The 16,737-nt window shown below is 40.4% G+C and overlaps 1 protein-coding gene across 1 annotated transcript; it reads left to right on the top strand.

The window, feature by feature from the left end:
- Positions 1 to 7,275: 7,275 nt before the first annotated feature.
- LOC122444242 lies at positions 7,276 to 15,472 on the top strand. Its single transcript, XM_043472984.1, has 3 exons — positions 7,276 to 7,410; positions 7,836 to 8,164; positions 15,185 to 15,472. Exons 1-3 carry the CDS (start codon positions 7,371 to 7,373, stop codon positions 15,470 to 15,472), a joined length of 657 nt encoding a protein of 218 aa, XP_043328919.1. The 5' UTR covers positions 7,276 to 7,370.
- Positions 15,473 to 16,737: the final 1,265 nt, after the last annotated feature.

Below are 16,737 nucleotides of genomic sequence, written 5' to 3'. Positions count from 1 at the left end.
TATAGGCTCCTCCAGGCATGAGACAGATTTCAACAGTGGTGTAGCCCTAACTCCCCAAATAGTCCCTGTTAATAAGAAGTGTTGGTTGTAGGAATGAACAGTAAAGTGATAACTGAAAAGAGTTTGGTAAGTGCTCAGAGAAGTGCATAAATGCTATGTGCCAAAAGGAAGTAGAGGTAACTTGACTCTGAAGGAAGGAGAGAGGAAGTAAGCCAGACATAATGTGAGGAGGATTCAAAACAATGGAGGATTTAAGTATGTCGTGTAAACATGTAGGCTGATTACAGCTCCTGTGCTGCCATCTTCTTATGTATCCCCTTGTGAAGGACTGGACTCAATACCTCTCTTTTTCTCTCTTTTCAACTTAGAATCTCCCAGGAAGGGCTCTGGTTGACTCAGTGTGAGTCAGATGCTGTTCCCTGGACAAGTTGTGCTGGCGACTAGGGTTAGCCCAGCTTTGGTCAACATGTGACCAATTAATTAGTGGTGGCTGGGGGATGATTCTGCAAGAAATTAGCAGCTCCAGTTTGAACCATATGAATCAAAGGAGTATATCCCAAAAGAAATTAATTTTTATGTAGAGACTTACATTTCTTCATTTTTTCCAAATGGATAGACATTCATAAGAACACTACTTATTGAAAACTTCACAGTTGCTCCATCGATTTGGGATACTGCATTTATAGTATACTAAATTCTTATATATACCCAGATCTATTCTTGGATTGTATTCTTGATGGGGGTAACTTAGCCCAACATGATTACAATCCCTGCAAAGAGCCATTCCTCGACTACCCCTTGGGCTTGGGTTGTGTATACGTTGGTGAAATATCTATGTCAGGGAAGAAGGTCCTTGGAAGAAGCACATGGAGACCTTAAAAGTGGACCTGGGGAACCGTTGTGTGCAGGGAATCCTGGGATCTGGGTAACGAGAGCAAGATCTAGAAGAGATATCTCCTTGGCTCAGTGGACTTCTCCCAGGCAGAGACGTGGGAGGATGGCCAGGGAAGAGCCTATTATAATGGAGGACTGGAGTAGGGAGACTGTGTGCTCAGGTCTATGTTTCCCCTGTTTACTGAGGTGGCTAGGAGGGAGCAAATAAGTTTCCTTAGAAGTTCTGTTTTGTCATTTGGTCCTTGTAATTGGCTTGTTTTACCTTGAGAAGGAAAGTTAGCTTAGTATTCTCATTTTCCTATGCTTACTGGAAAATGTTCCTTATAACCAGGTAACTTTTAAGTAAAACCAGAAATTCAATGGAGTTTTTGTTTATAATATTCATTTTTATCCTCTCTTTTATCTCATTTTAAGGACTCTGTGGAAAGAGGGCTAAGCATAAATTATATATTATGATTCTTCTTCTTAGTAATTTTGTCACAGTGGATCAGCCACTTACAATCTATATGCCTCATCTCCTAAATCATAAAATTGAGATAATTGGAAGGACTGTTGTGAGGATTGTTGTACATGTCTTGGACCCCAAATAAAAGTGGGTTTTGAGGGAAGCATAGCAATGAGAAACTTAGTCACTGCTATGGGCTGAATATTTTTGTCCTGCCAAAATCTGTATGTTGAAACCTAATTGTCAGTGTGATGGTATTAGGACATGGGGCCTTTGGGAAATTCTTAAGTTGTAAGCGTGAAGGTCTTTTGAATGGAATTCATTTTCTTATAAGTAAAAGGCACCCCAGAGATCTCCTTTGCCTGTTCCTTCATATGACAGAAGAGCAGGAAGATGGTGGTCTGTGAACCAGGAAGTGGGTCCTCACCAGATACCCAATCCACTGGTACCTTGATCCTGGACTCCCTAACCTTCAGAATTGTTGGAAATAAATGTTTGTTGCTTATGCGTCTAGACTGTGCTATTTTTGTTATAGCAGCCCAAATGGACTAAGGCCATCACCAAAGCTATGGATCTCCTATATCTGCCCTGAAATTCTTATATTTGGACTACAACATGAGAAGGAAATACGATCTTGTGTTTAAGTTACTTTACTTTGGCCTTTGTCACAACACTTGAACCTGAATACCATCTTATATAATGGAAAACCTGCTTCTAAGAAAGGAGCTAGTATCATCCTATTTAATGACATTGTGGTTAAATTGCATCAAGCAACATTTTATTCAATTTTATGCAACACTGCATTTTTTATTGTGTTTTTTCACGTTTTGGCTGTACTGGGTCTTTGATAAGATGTGGGGGCTTCTCTTGTTCTCTTGGGCTGAGTTCCTTTGCAGCATGTGGGTCTTAGTTCCCCAATCCGGGATCGAACCCACATACCCTACATTGCAAAGCAGATTCTTAACCACTGGAACACTAGGGAAGTACCAACATTTGTTTTTTTAAATACTTGTGGAATCACAGTTTTCATTTTAAAATATAATGTTAAATATTTTAGAGAAGGTAGGAGTAGAGAAGCATTTTGGCGGCTTATTATCCTGGTTTTCCTGAGAGCTGTACTTTGCTGCACCCATGTGAGAACTCACCCTTGCCTGGAGGCTGGGGAGACATCTCTCTCTCTAAGCGGAACCACCCTCCATGGAGCCACTTTGTGTTCCATTCAGTCTTCCCTCCTCTGATCTTTTTCTAATTGTATAAAAAGTTTTACTGGGTTCTCTACAAGAATCAAGAAATACTTAAAATTAAGTGTTAGTTAGTTATGCAAAGGAATAGAGGAAAAGAACAGAATGGGAAAGACTAGAGATCTAGAGTTGACTCATTGGAAAAGACCCTGATGCTGGGAGGGATTGGGGGCAAGAGGAGAATGGGACGTTAGAGGATGAGATGGCTGGATGGCATCACTGACTTGATGGGCATGAGTTTGAGTAAACTCCGGGAGTTGGTGATGGACAGGGAGGCCTGGCGTGCTGTGATCCATGGGGTCCCAAAGAGTCGGACACGACTGAGTGACTGAACTGAACTGAACTGAAGTGTTAGTTTAGCTTTTCATCTTCTTCCCTTTCCCAAACAGAAGAAATAAATAAGGCAAACTCACATTTTTTTGTTTCTATATCAAACAATGGAACTACCATCTACTCAAGTGCTATCCACTTGTGCTTCCACAGGTGCTTCCAGGTCTGTCCAGCTGCTGTTCCTTTGGCCCCTTCCTACTTGACCCAGTCTTTACCAGGTTCATCCATCTTCCCTTACGTGTTAGTTTGGGTGACACTCCAGCTGGGAAGTGTTCCTGGAACCCCACAGCCACAGTAGTCTTACTACCTGTGCGTTCCCATAATACTGTACTTCCCCTATCACAGCAGTTATCATGAAGACTATCACTGCTTTAAACATTCTCTTCCTTTAAACATTTCTCTTCCTTCCATTCTTCCTCCTTCCTTCAAACATTCCTTCCATACTCATAGGGGGATGTCGTGTCTATCTCAGTGCCTGACCCAAGTAGGGACTCTGCAAATGTTGTTTGATTGAGTAAATTTATATTTACCATGAGTCTTAAAATATTCTTACTCTTTAACTCAGGGCATCCTCTTTGTAGAAGCTAGTCTAAAGAAATAACTGAAAGTTTATGTTATTTTATAAGTGGCCATGTGAAAAATAAAAATGGGAAAACTCTTAAAAAAGAAATAGCTGGGTGAAGGAAATGGCAACCCACTCCAGTATTCTTGCCCGGAAAAATCCATGGACAGAGGAGTCTGGCGGGCTGAAGTCCATGGGGTTACATGACTGAGCATGTGTGCACGAGGGTGGAGGGAGATGGGTTGGTAGCAATAAACTGCTAGAACTAAAAAAAAAAAAAAAAAGGAAATAGCTGGAAGTTTAGATTTATGTATAAAGGTGTTTATATAGTATTTTTCCTAAACTCTAAATATTTAATACTAGGAAAATTGATAAATAAATTATAGTAAATCTCTATCATGGAATATTTTGAGGAATGTTTTCAGCTAGAATCCAAATTCCACATATACTTATTAATAGGCAAAAATATTTCAGAAATAACGTTAAAAAATCCAGGGTACCCAAATGTGTATGTATGTATTTATGTGTTTGTGCATATAAGCACATGCAGCCCAATTTTGTTAAAAGTATTTATGCATAGTCAAAGGAAAAAAGATATATACCCAAATAGTATTGATAATATTTCTGGGATATGGCATTCAAGAATTCATTATTTTAACAACCAGAGAAAAACTTACTTTTTTTTTTTTGTGAAAAACTCACTTTTTAAAAATTTAAAATATATCTCCAGTTGGTGACTCTTGCTATAGGTGCACAGCTTTCTTTCTTAATCAAAAGAACCTTCTAAAATTTGCTTTAACAGGGCTTTGAGATTTTTTTTTTGTTGTTGTTACAGTACACATAACAAATAACATTAATGCATGTATATGCTCCTGTGTTGACCCAGATCTCTTGAACACAAAAAGGCCTTTTCAAAGGAGAATATATGTTATAAAGCATAATTATTAGTACCATATATTTGTTTTCCAGGGCTACTGTGACAAAGTGGGTGCCTTCAGCAACAGAAATTTGTTGTCTTGAAGTTCTAGAGAATCAAGGTCCAAGACTAAGGTGTCAGCAAGTCTGGTTCCTTCCAAGGGCTGTGAAAGAAGGATCTGTTTCAGGACCCTCTCCTTGGGTTGTAGATGGACACCACTTCTCTGTGTCTCCTCACATTGTTTTCCCTTTATTTGTGTCATCTCTGTGTCCAAATTTCCCTTTTTTATAAGGACACCAGTCATGTTGGATTAGAGTCCACCCACATCTCATTTTAACTTGATTATTTCTCTAAAGAGCACTCTCTGAATAAAGTCATATTATGAGGTAGTAGGGATTAGGTCTGCAACATATATTTTGAGTGAGCAGGGGAGGTTGGAAGAGACAAAATTCAGCCCATAACAACATAGTCATTAACGATTACTTTCAGTCCAAAGGCGGCAGCATAGAAAAGCCTCTAATATTTCTTCCTTTAGTTGTTTGATTCGTTAATAGTCTCCTAAATCAGTTAATAGATGGCAACACAGAAAAATCAAGTTCTATTTGCTGTTCTGAAAAAGTATCATCATTGTTTTGGTCTTGTGTTATTTACTATGTCAAACATAGTTGTATTTATATAGAAACATGTAGTTTAGAAAGAACCTTATTATGGAAGTTCTTTATTAAGTAACATGGCTTGGAGTTTTTTTATTTAATTAATTAACCATCACTATTAATTTCTTAATCTATATAATCTCTTATAGAAGTGAAGAAACTGCTTCTCAGACAAAAAGTGATTTGCATAAAATTGCACAAATATCCCGTCCAGAAAATTGCTCTCAACTGGTTTGTCTGGATCCTCATTCAGAATGTTTCCCATTGCCTAAAATAGACCCCATGGTCCAAGTGATCAAGGCAAACTATTGGCTTCTACCTTTAACAAAGAAATACGATGGTCGGTCCATAAATTGCATGGATCTGAGACCTATCGACTCCTGTGAAACATATCTTCTGTCCAAGTATATTTACCACATGGGGTCGCTGTTGCAACGAGCTGATTCTAAAATGTGACCCTTTTATATTACTTCTGTACAAGGTGTTCTAGCCTATTTAACTCCCTCATAAATCCTTCTTCCTTCTCCACCTGGTACTGAAGGGAAGCTGGTTATTCCATACCTGGTATTTCAATATACTGTGTCAAAATGTTACTAGAAGTCATCAGCACTTATTGATCTTTTCCATGGGAAAATTAAAAAGTTGCTTACTGAGAATACTATCAACAATTTTAGACATTGAAGAAGTGCTCCCCAAATATTTTCTAGTGCTTTTCCTTTCCCATATTATATGAGCAAAGAACTCAACATACCACTATTTTTTCCACATTAATGTGAGTATTTAACGTGTTTGGATTATTGCAATTGGCTGATTCAACTTACATTAAGATATCTTCTGGATTTAGCTCTTTTTCAGAGTTAAAAAAATTTTTTGTTACTGTTACTGAGTTTATATTGGGAATTTCTTTTCTTTTTTTTTGGCTGCAGGATCTTAGTTCCCCACCCATACACCCTGCAATGGAAACTTGGAGTCCTAAACAATGGACTTCCAAGGGATTCTCTACTGGGTATTTCTTGAAGGAAGAGTGAATGATCCATAAATACATTAAAAATAGTCACTTATACTATAATTCCTACACAATTGCTTTCTACTGGTCATGGTTCTTTACCTGTGGTTTAGAAAAGAAGGAAAGGAATGGGAAGCAATTACAGTTTACTGCTGACTGTTTCCAACAGGCTGACTCTGAAGTAGGTGTCATTGTCCCAATTTTACAGATGAAGAAACTGAGGCTCCAAGGAGAGAGTTGCCCTAGGTCACAAGGTAGAAGAGCTGGGATTTGGATTTAGGTCTGTCTTGACTCTGAACTTGGGCCTTTTCTTCTTCTCCTCCACTTCCTGTTTTGGTGACTGATTCCTCATCAAATGTCTTTTCCTAGCTAGTCAGTCGGAGAAGGCAATGGCACCCCACTCCAGTACTCTTGCCTGGAAAATCCCATGGACGGCGGAGCCTGGTAGGCTGTAGTCCATGAGGTTGCTAGGAGTCGGACAGGGCTGAGCGGCTTCAATTTCACTTTTCACTTTCATGCATTGGAGAAGGAAATGGCAACCGACTCCAGTGTTCTTGCCTGGAGAATCCCAGGGATGGCAGAACCTGGTGGGCTGCCGTCTATGGGGTCGCACAGAGTTGGACACGACTGAAGTGACTTAGCAGCAGCAGCAGCAGCTAGTCAGGAGGGACTAGTGAGGGGTCCGCTTCTCTGTAAATATCTGTCAAGTGAGTTTGAGTAGCAGATGTAAGGTGCGTACTTAGTGTGATTCCAAAAGGACACCAGGGTGTCAGGAGATGAAAGGTCCAGTTCAGATGGCCTCATGTGCTCTTTTGTGGAATAAGATTAAGATTTAATTTCATCTTACATTGGAAGCAATGGGGAATTTCTGGACATGAATGACCATCTTAGATGGATTATTCTCAGAGCTCCATTAAAGAGACTGATTACAGTGGATGAGCACCTTCTGGAACTGTGGGAAATCGATGAGGAATAAGGAGCCCAGTGGACTCTATCCTTTAAAATAGTTGTTTCATTCAGACCAAATCTTTAGAGGGTTAGATCATAGCAAAGATCTAAAAGGAAATCCAGGCTGCTATGCTGTTGTGCTAGAAGTTTTTACCACTCTTCTTCTTCCTGAATGTTTAGTTGAACCTTGAGGGGAAGCCCATTCTGAGGAGCTGTGGCCCTGCTGTTGGCTCTCTTCTGGGGACAGCCCCTGTGTGAGAGCTGCTTGTGTGTGGTCTGGAATTTGCTGCCACGTCTCTTGCCTGGTTCATAGCCTGGTCCAGGCTCAGACTCAGCAACAGAACTTAGACCCTGGGTCTTGGTTTACATTAGAATATGAGGCAGATGACAAGAGTGACCGTGCTCCTGACCTTGGGTGAGTTATTATGGCATTAAGAGAAATTGGGATCTGGGTCCAGACAAGGATCTACAAGCTTGCCTGCTACCATTGCTCTTTATTCAAGATGCTGAGGGATGGTTTTGGGGTCCTATTTTTCTCCAGGCTGTTCCTTGGCATTTATGTGAGGAGTGAGAGAAATGAAGACATTTGGGGTTACTGAGCTCTGGTGTGTCCATGGGAGGAAGAAATCAGACCTGCCACTTCTGTTTGTGTGTTCCTAGGATTCCTCAGAATAATTATTTAAAAAAGATGTCCTGAAACAAAGTGAGAAGTAAATTGTGTGTGTCTGTATATGGTGGGGAGATAGGGGATTTACTTGAGAAGGAACCTGGAGGGTGCTGAGTTGGAACTTCACTTTGATTTCAAAATAAGAGCTAGTGTTGTGTTTTTCACTTCCAGAGTTACTCTGAGTCTTGCTAAGACCTCCCAGCCTATTTTCATTGACTCATACGAAGGACAAGACGTGAACATATCTTGTAACCACACTACAATAGCTACAGGTGACTCTATCTTCTGGTATCGACAGTTCCCCAACCAGGGACCACAATATATCATTCAAGGATATAAGACAAACGTGGAAAATGAAGTGGCCTCTCTGTTCATTCCTGCTGACAGGAAGGTCAGCACCCTGAGGCTGGCCCGGGCTTCCCTGAGAGACAGCGCTGTGTACTACTGCATCGTAAGGATGCACACCGAGACAGATGGGGCTGCCCCTGCGCAGTATCCCTGGGTGGGGTGGGAGTCACAGCCCAGGGGATCCCCAAAGGAGTGCCTTCTAAAGTGTTTATTTCACTGTACTATTTTCAGACGGTATTAGCAAACCTATGTATCACTTTACTATTTTAAAAAATATTGGTCTTATTTATTTTTAAAATAGGTATTCCATTTCTATGGTCTAAAATTCATAAAATGGAAAGGGACATGATGCCTTTGTCCCAATTGTCTCTGAGATGCTCAGTTTAGAAAAGGAGACAACCTGTGGTATGCATACTGTTGTCACCTAGCTCACTGATGCCCCTCAGTTCATGTACACACCTGCACACACGCACTGGGCACACACACACACTACACACCCTTACATGCACATTGCATGCAGGCAGTTTAGACAACAAGCTTCTCAGCTTTTGAAAAATTCAGTCTGTGTCAGGTAATTATTGTCACACAAATTTTGAACATTTCTTTGGAATTTTAAGCCCCACAAGATTCTTTCCAAGTCTTCTCTGTGTTTGGATCTTTTACTCTCTGTTACCCCTCTTTCTCTTGTCTTTTGTCCCACTCCCTTGTTGTGGATAGCATGGCTAATAGAATGGGGATGATGGTGGGGGGAGTGGAAAAGGTTTTTGATTCTAATTGGTTTCATAGACTATTTTTCCATATATGAAGCAGAAACATAAGGATTCTGGGTCATTATAAATTTTCAGGTTGAGTCCTTTGGGGACCAAATGGAGACAAGAATAATGGCAAGGTTCCATCTTGCTAGTGAGCCTGCAGCTTAGTCAGGACTGTGAGGATATTATTATTAATGTTTTAGTGGGGAGTTGTCTCTGATTTTGGCAACAGGAAATGCAACAGTTGGTGATATTTTCTATTGAGACTCACCCTATGGAATGGGTTTTAAGCCAACTTTTTCACTCTCCCCTTTCACTTTCATCAAGAGGCTCTTTAGTTCCTCTTCAGTTTCTGCCATAAGGGTGTGTCATCTGCATATCTGAGGGTATTGATATTTCTCCTGGCAATCTGATTCCAGCTGTGATTCATCCAGCCCAGCATTTCTCATGATGTACTCTGCATGTAAGTTTAATAAGCAGGATGACAATATACAGGCTTGACCTACTCCTTTCCCAATTTTGAACCAGTCTGTTGTTCCATGTCCGGTTCTAACTGTTGCCTCCTGACCTGCATACAGATTTCCCAAGAGGCAGGTCAGGTGGTCTGGTATTCCCATCTCTTGAAGACTTTTACATAGTTTGTTGTGATCTATAAGGTCAAATGCTTTAGCATAATCAATAAAACAGAAGTAGATGTTTTTCTGGAATTCTCTTGCTCTTTCTATGATCCAACAGATATTTGCAATTTGATCTCTTATTCCTTTGCTTTTTCTAGATCCGGCTTGAACATCTGGAATTTCATGGTTCACATACTGTTGAAGCTTGGCTTGGAGAACTTTGAACATTACTTTGCTAGCATGTGAGATGAGTGCAATTGTGTGGTAGTTTGAACATTCTTTGGCATTGCCCTTTGGTGTTGGAATGAAAACTGACCTTTTCCAGTTCTATGGCCTCTGCTGAGTTTTCCAAATTTGCTGACATATTGAGTGCAGCACTTTCACAGCATCCTCTTTTAGGATTTGAAAGAGCTCAACTGGAATTTCATCACCTCCACTGGCTTTGTTCATAGTGATGCTTCCTAAGGCCCACTTGACTTCACATTGCAGGATGTCTGGCTCTAGGTGAGGGATCACACCACTGTGGTTTTCCGCATCATGAAGATCTTTTTTGTATAGTTCCTCTGTGTATTCTTGCTACCTCTTCTTAATATCTTCTGCTTCTGTTAGGTCCATACCATTTCTGTCCTTTATTGTGCACATCTTTGCATGAAATGTTCCCTTGGTATCTCTAATTTTCTTGAAGAGAAAATTAGTCTTTCCCATTCTGTTGTTTTCCTCTATTTCTTTGCATTTATTGCTGAGGAAGGCTTTCTTATCTGTCCTTGCTGTTCTTTAGCTCTTTGCTTTTCAGATGTGTACCTCTTTCCTTTTCTCCTTTGCCTTTCGCTTCTCTTCTTTTCATAGCTATTTGTAAGGCCTCCTCAGACAACCATTTTGCCTTTCTTTTTCTTGGTGATGGTCTTGATCCCTGCCTCCTGTAACAATGCCACAAACCTCCATCCATAGTTCTTCAGGCACTCTGTCTATCAGATCTAATCCCTGAATCTATTTCTAAGATCATGGCATCTGGTCCCACCACTTCCTGGCAAATAGATGGGGAAACAGTGACAGACTTTATTTTTTGGGGCTCCAAAATCACTGTAGATGGTGACTGCAGTCATGAAATTAAAAGACACTTGCTCCTTGGAAGAAAAGTTATGACCAACCTAGACAGCATATTAAAAAGCAGAGACATTACTTTGCCAACAAAGTTCCATATAGTCAAAGCTATGGTTTTCCCAATAGTCATGTATGGATGTGAGAGTTGGACCACAAAGAAAGCTGAGTGCCTAAGAATTGATGCTTTTGAACTGTGGTGTTGGAGAAGACTCTTGAGTGTCCCTTGGGCTGCAAGGAGATCCAACCAGTCCAGCCTAAAGGAAATCAGTCCCGAATATTCATCGGAAGGACTGATGTGGAAGCTGAATCTCCAATACTTTGGCCACCTGATGTGAAGAACTCACTCATTTGTAAAGACCCTGATGTTATGAAAGATTGAAGGCGGTAGGAGAAGGGGACGACAGAGGATAAGATGGTTGGATGGCATCACCAACTCAATGGACATGAGTTTGAGTAAGCCTCAGGAATTGGTGATAGAAAGGGAAGCCTGGTGTGATACAGTCCATGGGGTCGCAAAGAGTCAGACACTACTGATCGACTGAACTGAACTGTGGAATGGGAGAGTATTTCCATCTAGCTCATCTGAGGGTTTGGTAGGAGATACTATTGTGGAAAAACAAAGAACTATAGAGCATTAGAGCCCATGAACTCATCTCGCTTTGGCAACACCTTTTTAAAGATGGTTGAGGAACCTGCAGAAGGAGTGCCGGGCCTCTGAATGTTTAAGATGTAGCTGGCTCTTCTCTCAACTTTGCCTAAGACCACAATTTCTAGTACTTCATGCAGCAAGGATAATACCCTGGAAAGCCCAGGACTTCTACTTCCCATAATCTCAAATGGCAAAAAGGAGAAAAGATTCATAGCATTTGAACAAAGACAAGAAACACATCTCCCTGCATATCACAGATTTGAAACCTGGAGACTCAGACATCTACTTCTGGATAGCGAGTTCACAGTGGTCCCCAAGTATCTGGAGCCTCTACCCAAACTAGCAGCAGGGGCTCCAACCACACTCCTGACGTGAGAGTTGAGAGAGTAGGGTAGAGGGGAATATCTAATGTTTCTATCTACTTTTGAAAATAAATATTCATATCATTTCTGAGAGTTGGTGTGTGATTAACTAAGGAAGATGTTAGATGGTTCTGTAGATAACTGATCCAGGAAATTATAGATGGGATATTGGCTGGATAAATCTTGAAAATATTTTCTATCCACATTGGCATTTTCTCCCACCCTTGTTCATGCTATCACGTTTGAATGACTCCTTGGTCATAGTATAGAGGAAAGGAAGTCTCAGGGATGAAGGAACCAGAAATACGGTCCAGGTTCTTTCAAGGAGTCACTGGCTACTGGGAAACAACACAGTGAGGTTTAAAGTTCTAGTTTTATAAACAGGAGTCTGCATGTTGAACATTTTGGAATAATAACCACTGTGTAATGGTTAAAAGAGCATGGGATTAGAAGTAGTAAGTTATAATTCTAGTTGTGCTTGTTCATTGCTACCTGCCCTTGGGTAGCAAAACAATGGAAAAAGAATAAGCTCGAGCCAGGCCTTCCTGGGTTGGAATCTGAGATGTTACTCTTAAAGAATTTGATGTTGATCAAATACTTATGGGTTCTGAGCTTCAATACTGCTTCTATAAAGTGTGGCTCAGAATTCTTTGTTCCAGGGTTATTATGAGGTAAAATAATATTACACCAAAGGTCTTATACTTAATATGCTCTCATTATGTTGTCCATAGCCTGCATTATCATTTCTGGATAATAAAGTTATTAAACCTGATCTGCCAGCTATACAGAGCTGTTTGTAAAATGACATCAGATCTTGTCATAAATTGAAGAAGATCTAAACAAATATAAAATTTTTTGTGGGTGAGAGAAAACTTGGTTTTCTTAACTTTGTCCAAAAAAATCAATATTGATCAGCCATTTCTCTGTAAGAGATAACAGAACTTTCTTTCTTTTTTTTTTTTTGCCAAATAACCCCCAGAGTGAGGCTTTCAAGGTTCAAGTAGATAAAAGATGGTTCATGGAATGACTGCTGATTCTGGACTCTCACGCATGAATGGGTAACTCTCTGCCTCCAGGCTGAAGACAGTCTATTTGAATAAATGATTACAAAAGGTTCAGAGCTTTGTGCAATTACAGAGACAAGGTTGAGTTTTTTTTTTTGCCTTTCTGGCAGTCAACAGTATATCAAAGCACAGAGCCCTGTTATTATTTGTACTTACAGGACTTCCATTATAGTGATCAGAAGTATTTATGGAGTATCATTAGAGAAGAGCTTTTGCATAGATCTGCACTGAGCACATTACAGGCAAATAGCCTACTTTACTCAGATGCATTTCCATACTCCCGTGGACCTACACGTGTGTGTATGGTTTTAAAATATGGAATATATAGTTGATCTTTCCAAGTGGTCTCTGCACATGCTGTCATCAGCATGGTAGTTGGGTTTCTTTCATGGTAGTTGCTAAGAGTATAAAAGGAGAATTGCTTAAGCTTAAGTTCAGGACTGGTTTGACATCACTCTTCCTGCATTCTATCAGTTATGTGAATCCCAGGGCCCTCCCAGATTCATGGAGAGGAGACTATACAGGGCAGTGAATATCAGGAAGCATGATTCATTGAGAGTCATCAATGTAATGAAGAACTACTATAGCAGTAGAAAATCTAAAAAACAATGATAAGTAAAATCGACAAATAAAAATGCCCCTGAATACCTCAATATCTTTAGATAAACATAATTTACTTTTTGAAGTGTATACTTCTGGAATTTTCCCATAAAACTGAAGAATATTAATCATGTATAAGTAATAAATAGACCATGTGTAATATTAGAAGCAAAGATCCTAAGAGCCAAAACTTTGGAAAATAATGCATGATTGTCTTTCGAGGGTTAGATAAGATCTTCTGGATGAGTTGATTCTTTTTTTAAAAAAATATGCTATTTATTTTTTAAGGATAGTTGCTTTATAATATTGTTTTGGTTTCCACCATATATTGACATGCATCAGCCGTAAGTATACATATGTCTGTTCCCCCTTGAACCTCCCACCCAGATCCCACCCGATCCCACCCGATCCCACCCCTCTAGGTTGTCACAGAGCCCTGGTTTGAGTTCCTTGAGCCCTACAGCAAATTCCCACTGGCTATCTATTTTACATATGGTAGTGGGTATTTTTCCATGCTACTCTCTATTCGTCCCACCTGCTCATTTGTCCCCTCCCTACCATGTCCACATGTCTGTTCTCTATGTCTGTGTCTCCATTGCAGCTCTGCAAATAGGTTCCTGAGTATCATCTTTCTAGTTTCCATATATATATATATATATATGCATTAATATACGATATTTATTTTTCTCTTACTTTCTTAACCTTGTATCATAGGCTCTAGATTCATCCACCACATGAGAAATGACTCAGATGTGTTCCTTTTATGGCTGAGTAATATTCCACTGTGTATATGTACCACAGCTTCTTTATCCATTCATCTGTCGGTAGACAGCTAGGTTGCTTCCATATCCTAGCTATTGTAAATAGTGCTGCAATGAACACTGGAGGTACTTGTGTCTTTTTCAATTATGGCTTTCTCAGAGTATATGCCCAGTAGTGGGACTGTTGGGTCATGTGGTAGTTTATTCCTAGTTTTTTAAGGAATCTCCATAACTAAAACTGAGCGTGGGTCAGTCTCCCTGATTCTCTTGCCCTAAGGGTTGTTCTGATGCTTTCTATGTAATCTATTATGGGAAAGGACTCTGAATACTATTATACTCGTTCAATCAATTTTTCTGTGACGTCTCAGATTCTCTCTTATGTGTCTTCACTCCTGGGATAAACAGTATGAACCGGCCTGCAGTGTGGGAGACCTGGGTTCGATCCCCGGGTTGGGAAGATCCCTTGGAGGAAGGCAAGGCAACCCACTTCAGTATTCTTGCCTGGAGAATCCCCATGGATGGAGGAACCTGGCGGGCTACAGTCCATGGGGTCAAGAGTCGGACACGACTGAGCGACTAAGCCCACACAGCACAATCATGCTTGAAACAGCAAGGGATATAGCAAGGGGTAAGAGAAGAACTACTTCTGTTTGGCCTCCAGAGGGCGATGTTGCACAAACTAGAATTACAGGTAAAGAAGAGCAACGTTCTTTTAGCTCCTCCTTCCCAGAGCTGGCTGAGGTGTCCATCTGCAGACAGTGATAAATGAGAAGCGCTCAGAAGTCAGAAAACATTCAGATTTGTAAAGGAAGAGAGTCTTCCAAACATCTCTGGAACGTGCTTAAAGCAAGATTCTAGAACATCAACCATACCCACTCTTTCTTGAGTGCTGTTTCTTCAGCCATATTCCTTCCTGCTCAGGAAAGATCTTCAAAAAAGTATCCCACCACTTCTTCACTGCTCAGTCATGAGTCTGGTTCTCATAACAGTGCTTGTGACACTGTTGGCCCTGAGTGAGTAAAATTCTATTTCATCTTCCTGTTCTCTCCAAGTGTGGTATCGCAATTGGACTCTGAATAGAGATATCGTCTCTTAGTAGGTAAGTCTGTCTTGGACTCACTATCACAGCATTGATGTTTCAGGAGGAGCCGGAACCCAGTCAGTGACCCAGCCTGACAGCCACATCACTGTCTCTGAAGGAGCCCGTCTGGAGCCGAGGTGTAACGACACATCTCCTGTTTCACCATATCTCTTCTGGTAACGTGCAGTACCCCAACCAAGGACTCCAGCTTCTCCTGAAGTACATATCTGGAGACAGCCTTGTTTCAGGCATCAGAGGTTTTAAGGCTGAATTTAAGAGTGAAACCACTTTCCACCTGGAGAAACCATTAGCCCGTTGGAGGGACTCGGCCAAGTACTTCTGTCTCTGGGTGACACAGTTCCTGGGACAAAGGAGAGCTGAACACAAACTTCTGGTGAACATGAAGCTGTCAGTGACTCAAGAGATCGACCTAGGGCATTTTCAGAAAGATCGCATGTTCTATAAAGACACGTAGGGCAGCTAAGACACTTAGCTCTCATGCAGACATGGTCTTAATTTTCAGAGTCAGGATTCATAAGAGGAAAGACAGTTTATGAGGAATATACAATGTCTCCAACAGACTGGAGGCTGGAACTTGCTCAGAGAATCACTTCAAATGGGACAGTGGCAGCATCTGTTTTTGCATGGGGATTGCCCCATGACCTGAGATCAGACATAGGAGAGAGCTGCCATAGTTTATGCTAACTGCTTTAATCCACTGGCTTCACTTTAACTGAGGAACTTTTCTTAAGATCCTAGATAGTCCCATGTGTGGGTGAATATTTGAAAAAAAAAAAAACAAAACCAAAAACCAAAAATTGAATGGGGAGATAGTTAGAAGGGGCTGAGGAAAATGTGATAAAGTAAAAGTCACTAAGCATAAGATAAATACTATTTGAGTCCACTTATATGAGGTACTTAGAATAGTCAATGTCATAGAGTCAGAAAGTACATTGGAATAAAAAAAAAGTCCATTGGTAGGTGCCAGGGGCTAGAGGGTAGTGGGGTAATGGAGCGGGGGTGGGGGTGGGAGGGGGAGGAATAGGGAATTAGTATTTAATGAGGACAGAGTTTCAGTTTAGGAAGGTGAAAAGTTTGGGAGATGGATGATGGTGAGAGTTGCACAACAATGTGAATGTACTTAGTACCACTGAACTATACAGTTAAATATGGTTAAGTTAGTATGTTTTATATTATGTGACTTTTACTACAATAAAAAGATTTTTTAAAGAAAAAAATCACATTTAAAAGAAAAAAATATTCAGGGAGAATATTTGCCAAATGTTCCTGTCATTTACTTGGTTCTTTTATTTTAGCATAATCTCAGAAAGATGGAGCTCAGATCTTCCTAGACTGGTCACTGGGTCAGGTTGAGAAGGGCCTGGGCTAAGATAATTTGACAGAGATGATTGCTAGAGCAGGATTAAGAGTAGGAATCTGTTAGACCCAAATAGGGCTGGAGGATCCAGTAGGAAAAAAAAAAAAAACAAACTACATTATCTATTTCCTTTTCCTCTGATTTTTAGAATGAAAAATTCTTAAAATGACCTTTTATCCTACTGAGTTAGAAATTACTTTAATATCCTGATACAGTGTTGTATCCTGTCTCTCCTCTGAGGAAAAAGACAAAGAGAAGAGGGAAGTAAGGAATAAAAGTAAAGAGAGGAGAAAGGGGGACGGTGTAAGGAAAGACTGGAGGGAAAAAGAGAAAACACTTTGTCTGAAGTAAAAAACATGGCC

The sequence above is a fragment of the Cervus canadensis genome, chromosome 6 (genome assembly GCF_019320065.1).
Source record: "Cervus canadensis isolate Bull #8, Minnesota chromosome 6, ASM1932006v1, whole genome shotgun sequence".
NCBI lineage: Eukaryota > Metazoa > Chordata > Mammalia > Artiodactyla > Cervidae > Cervus > Cervus canadensis.
Note: the sequence above shows the minus strand (reverse complement) of the source record. Positions and strands in the feature narration are given on the sequence as shown.

What these genes read in the sequence shown, in the direction of transcription:
- LOC122444242 (XM_043472984.1), top strand. Translation starts at nt 7,371, where the DNA reads ATGAGGCAGATGACAAGAGTGACCGTGCTCCTGACCTTGG. An exon ending in GACCGTGCTCCTGACCTTGG is followed by an intron (nt 7,411 to 7,835) that starts GTGAGTTATTAT and finishes TCACTTCCAGAG; the next exon opens with TTACTCTGAGTCTTGCTAAG. An exon ending in CCCCTGCGCAGTATCCCTGG is followed by an intron (nt 8,165 to 15,184) that starts GTGGGGTGGGAG and finishes GGTAACGTGCAG; the next exon opens with TACCCCAACCAAGGACTCCA.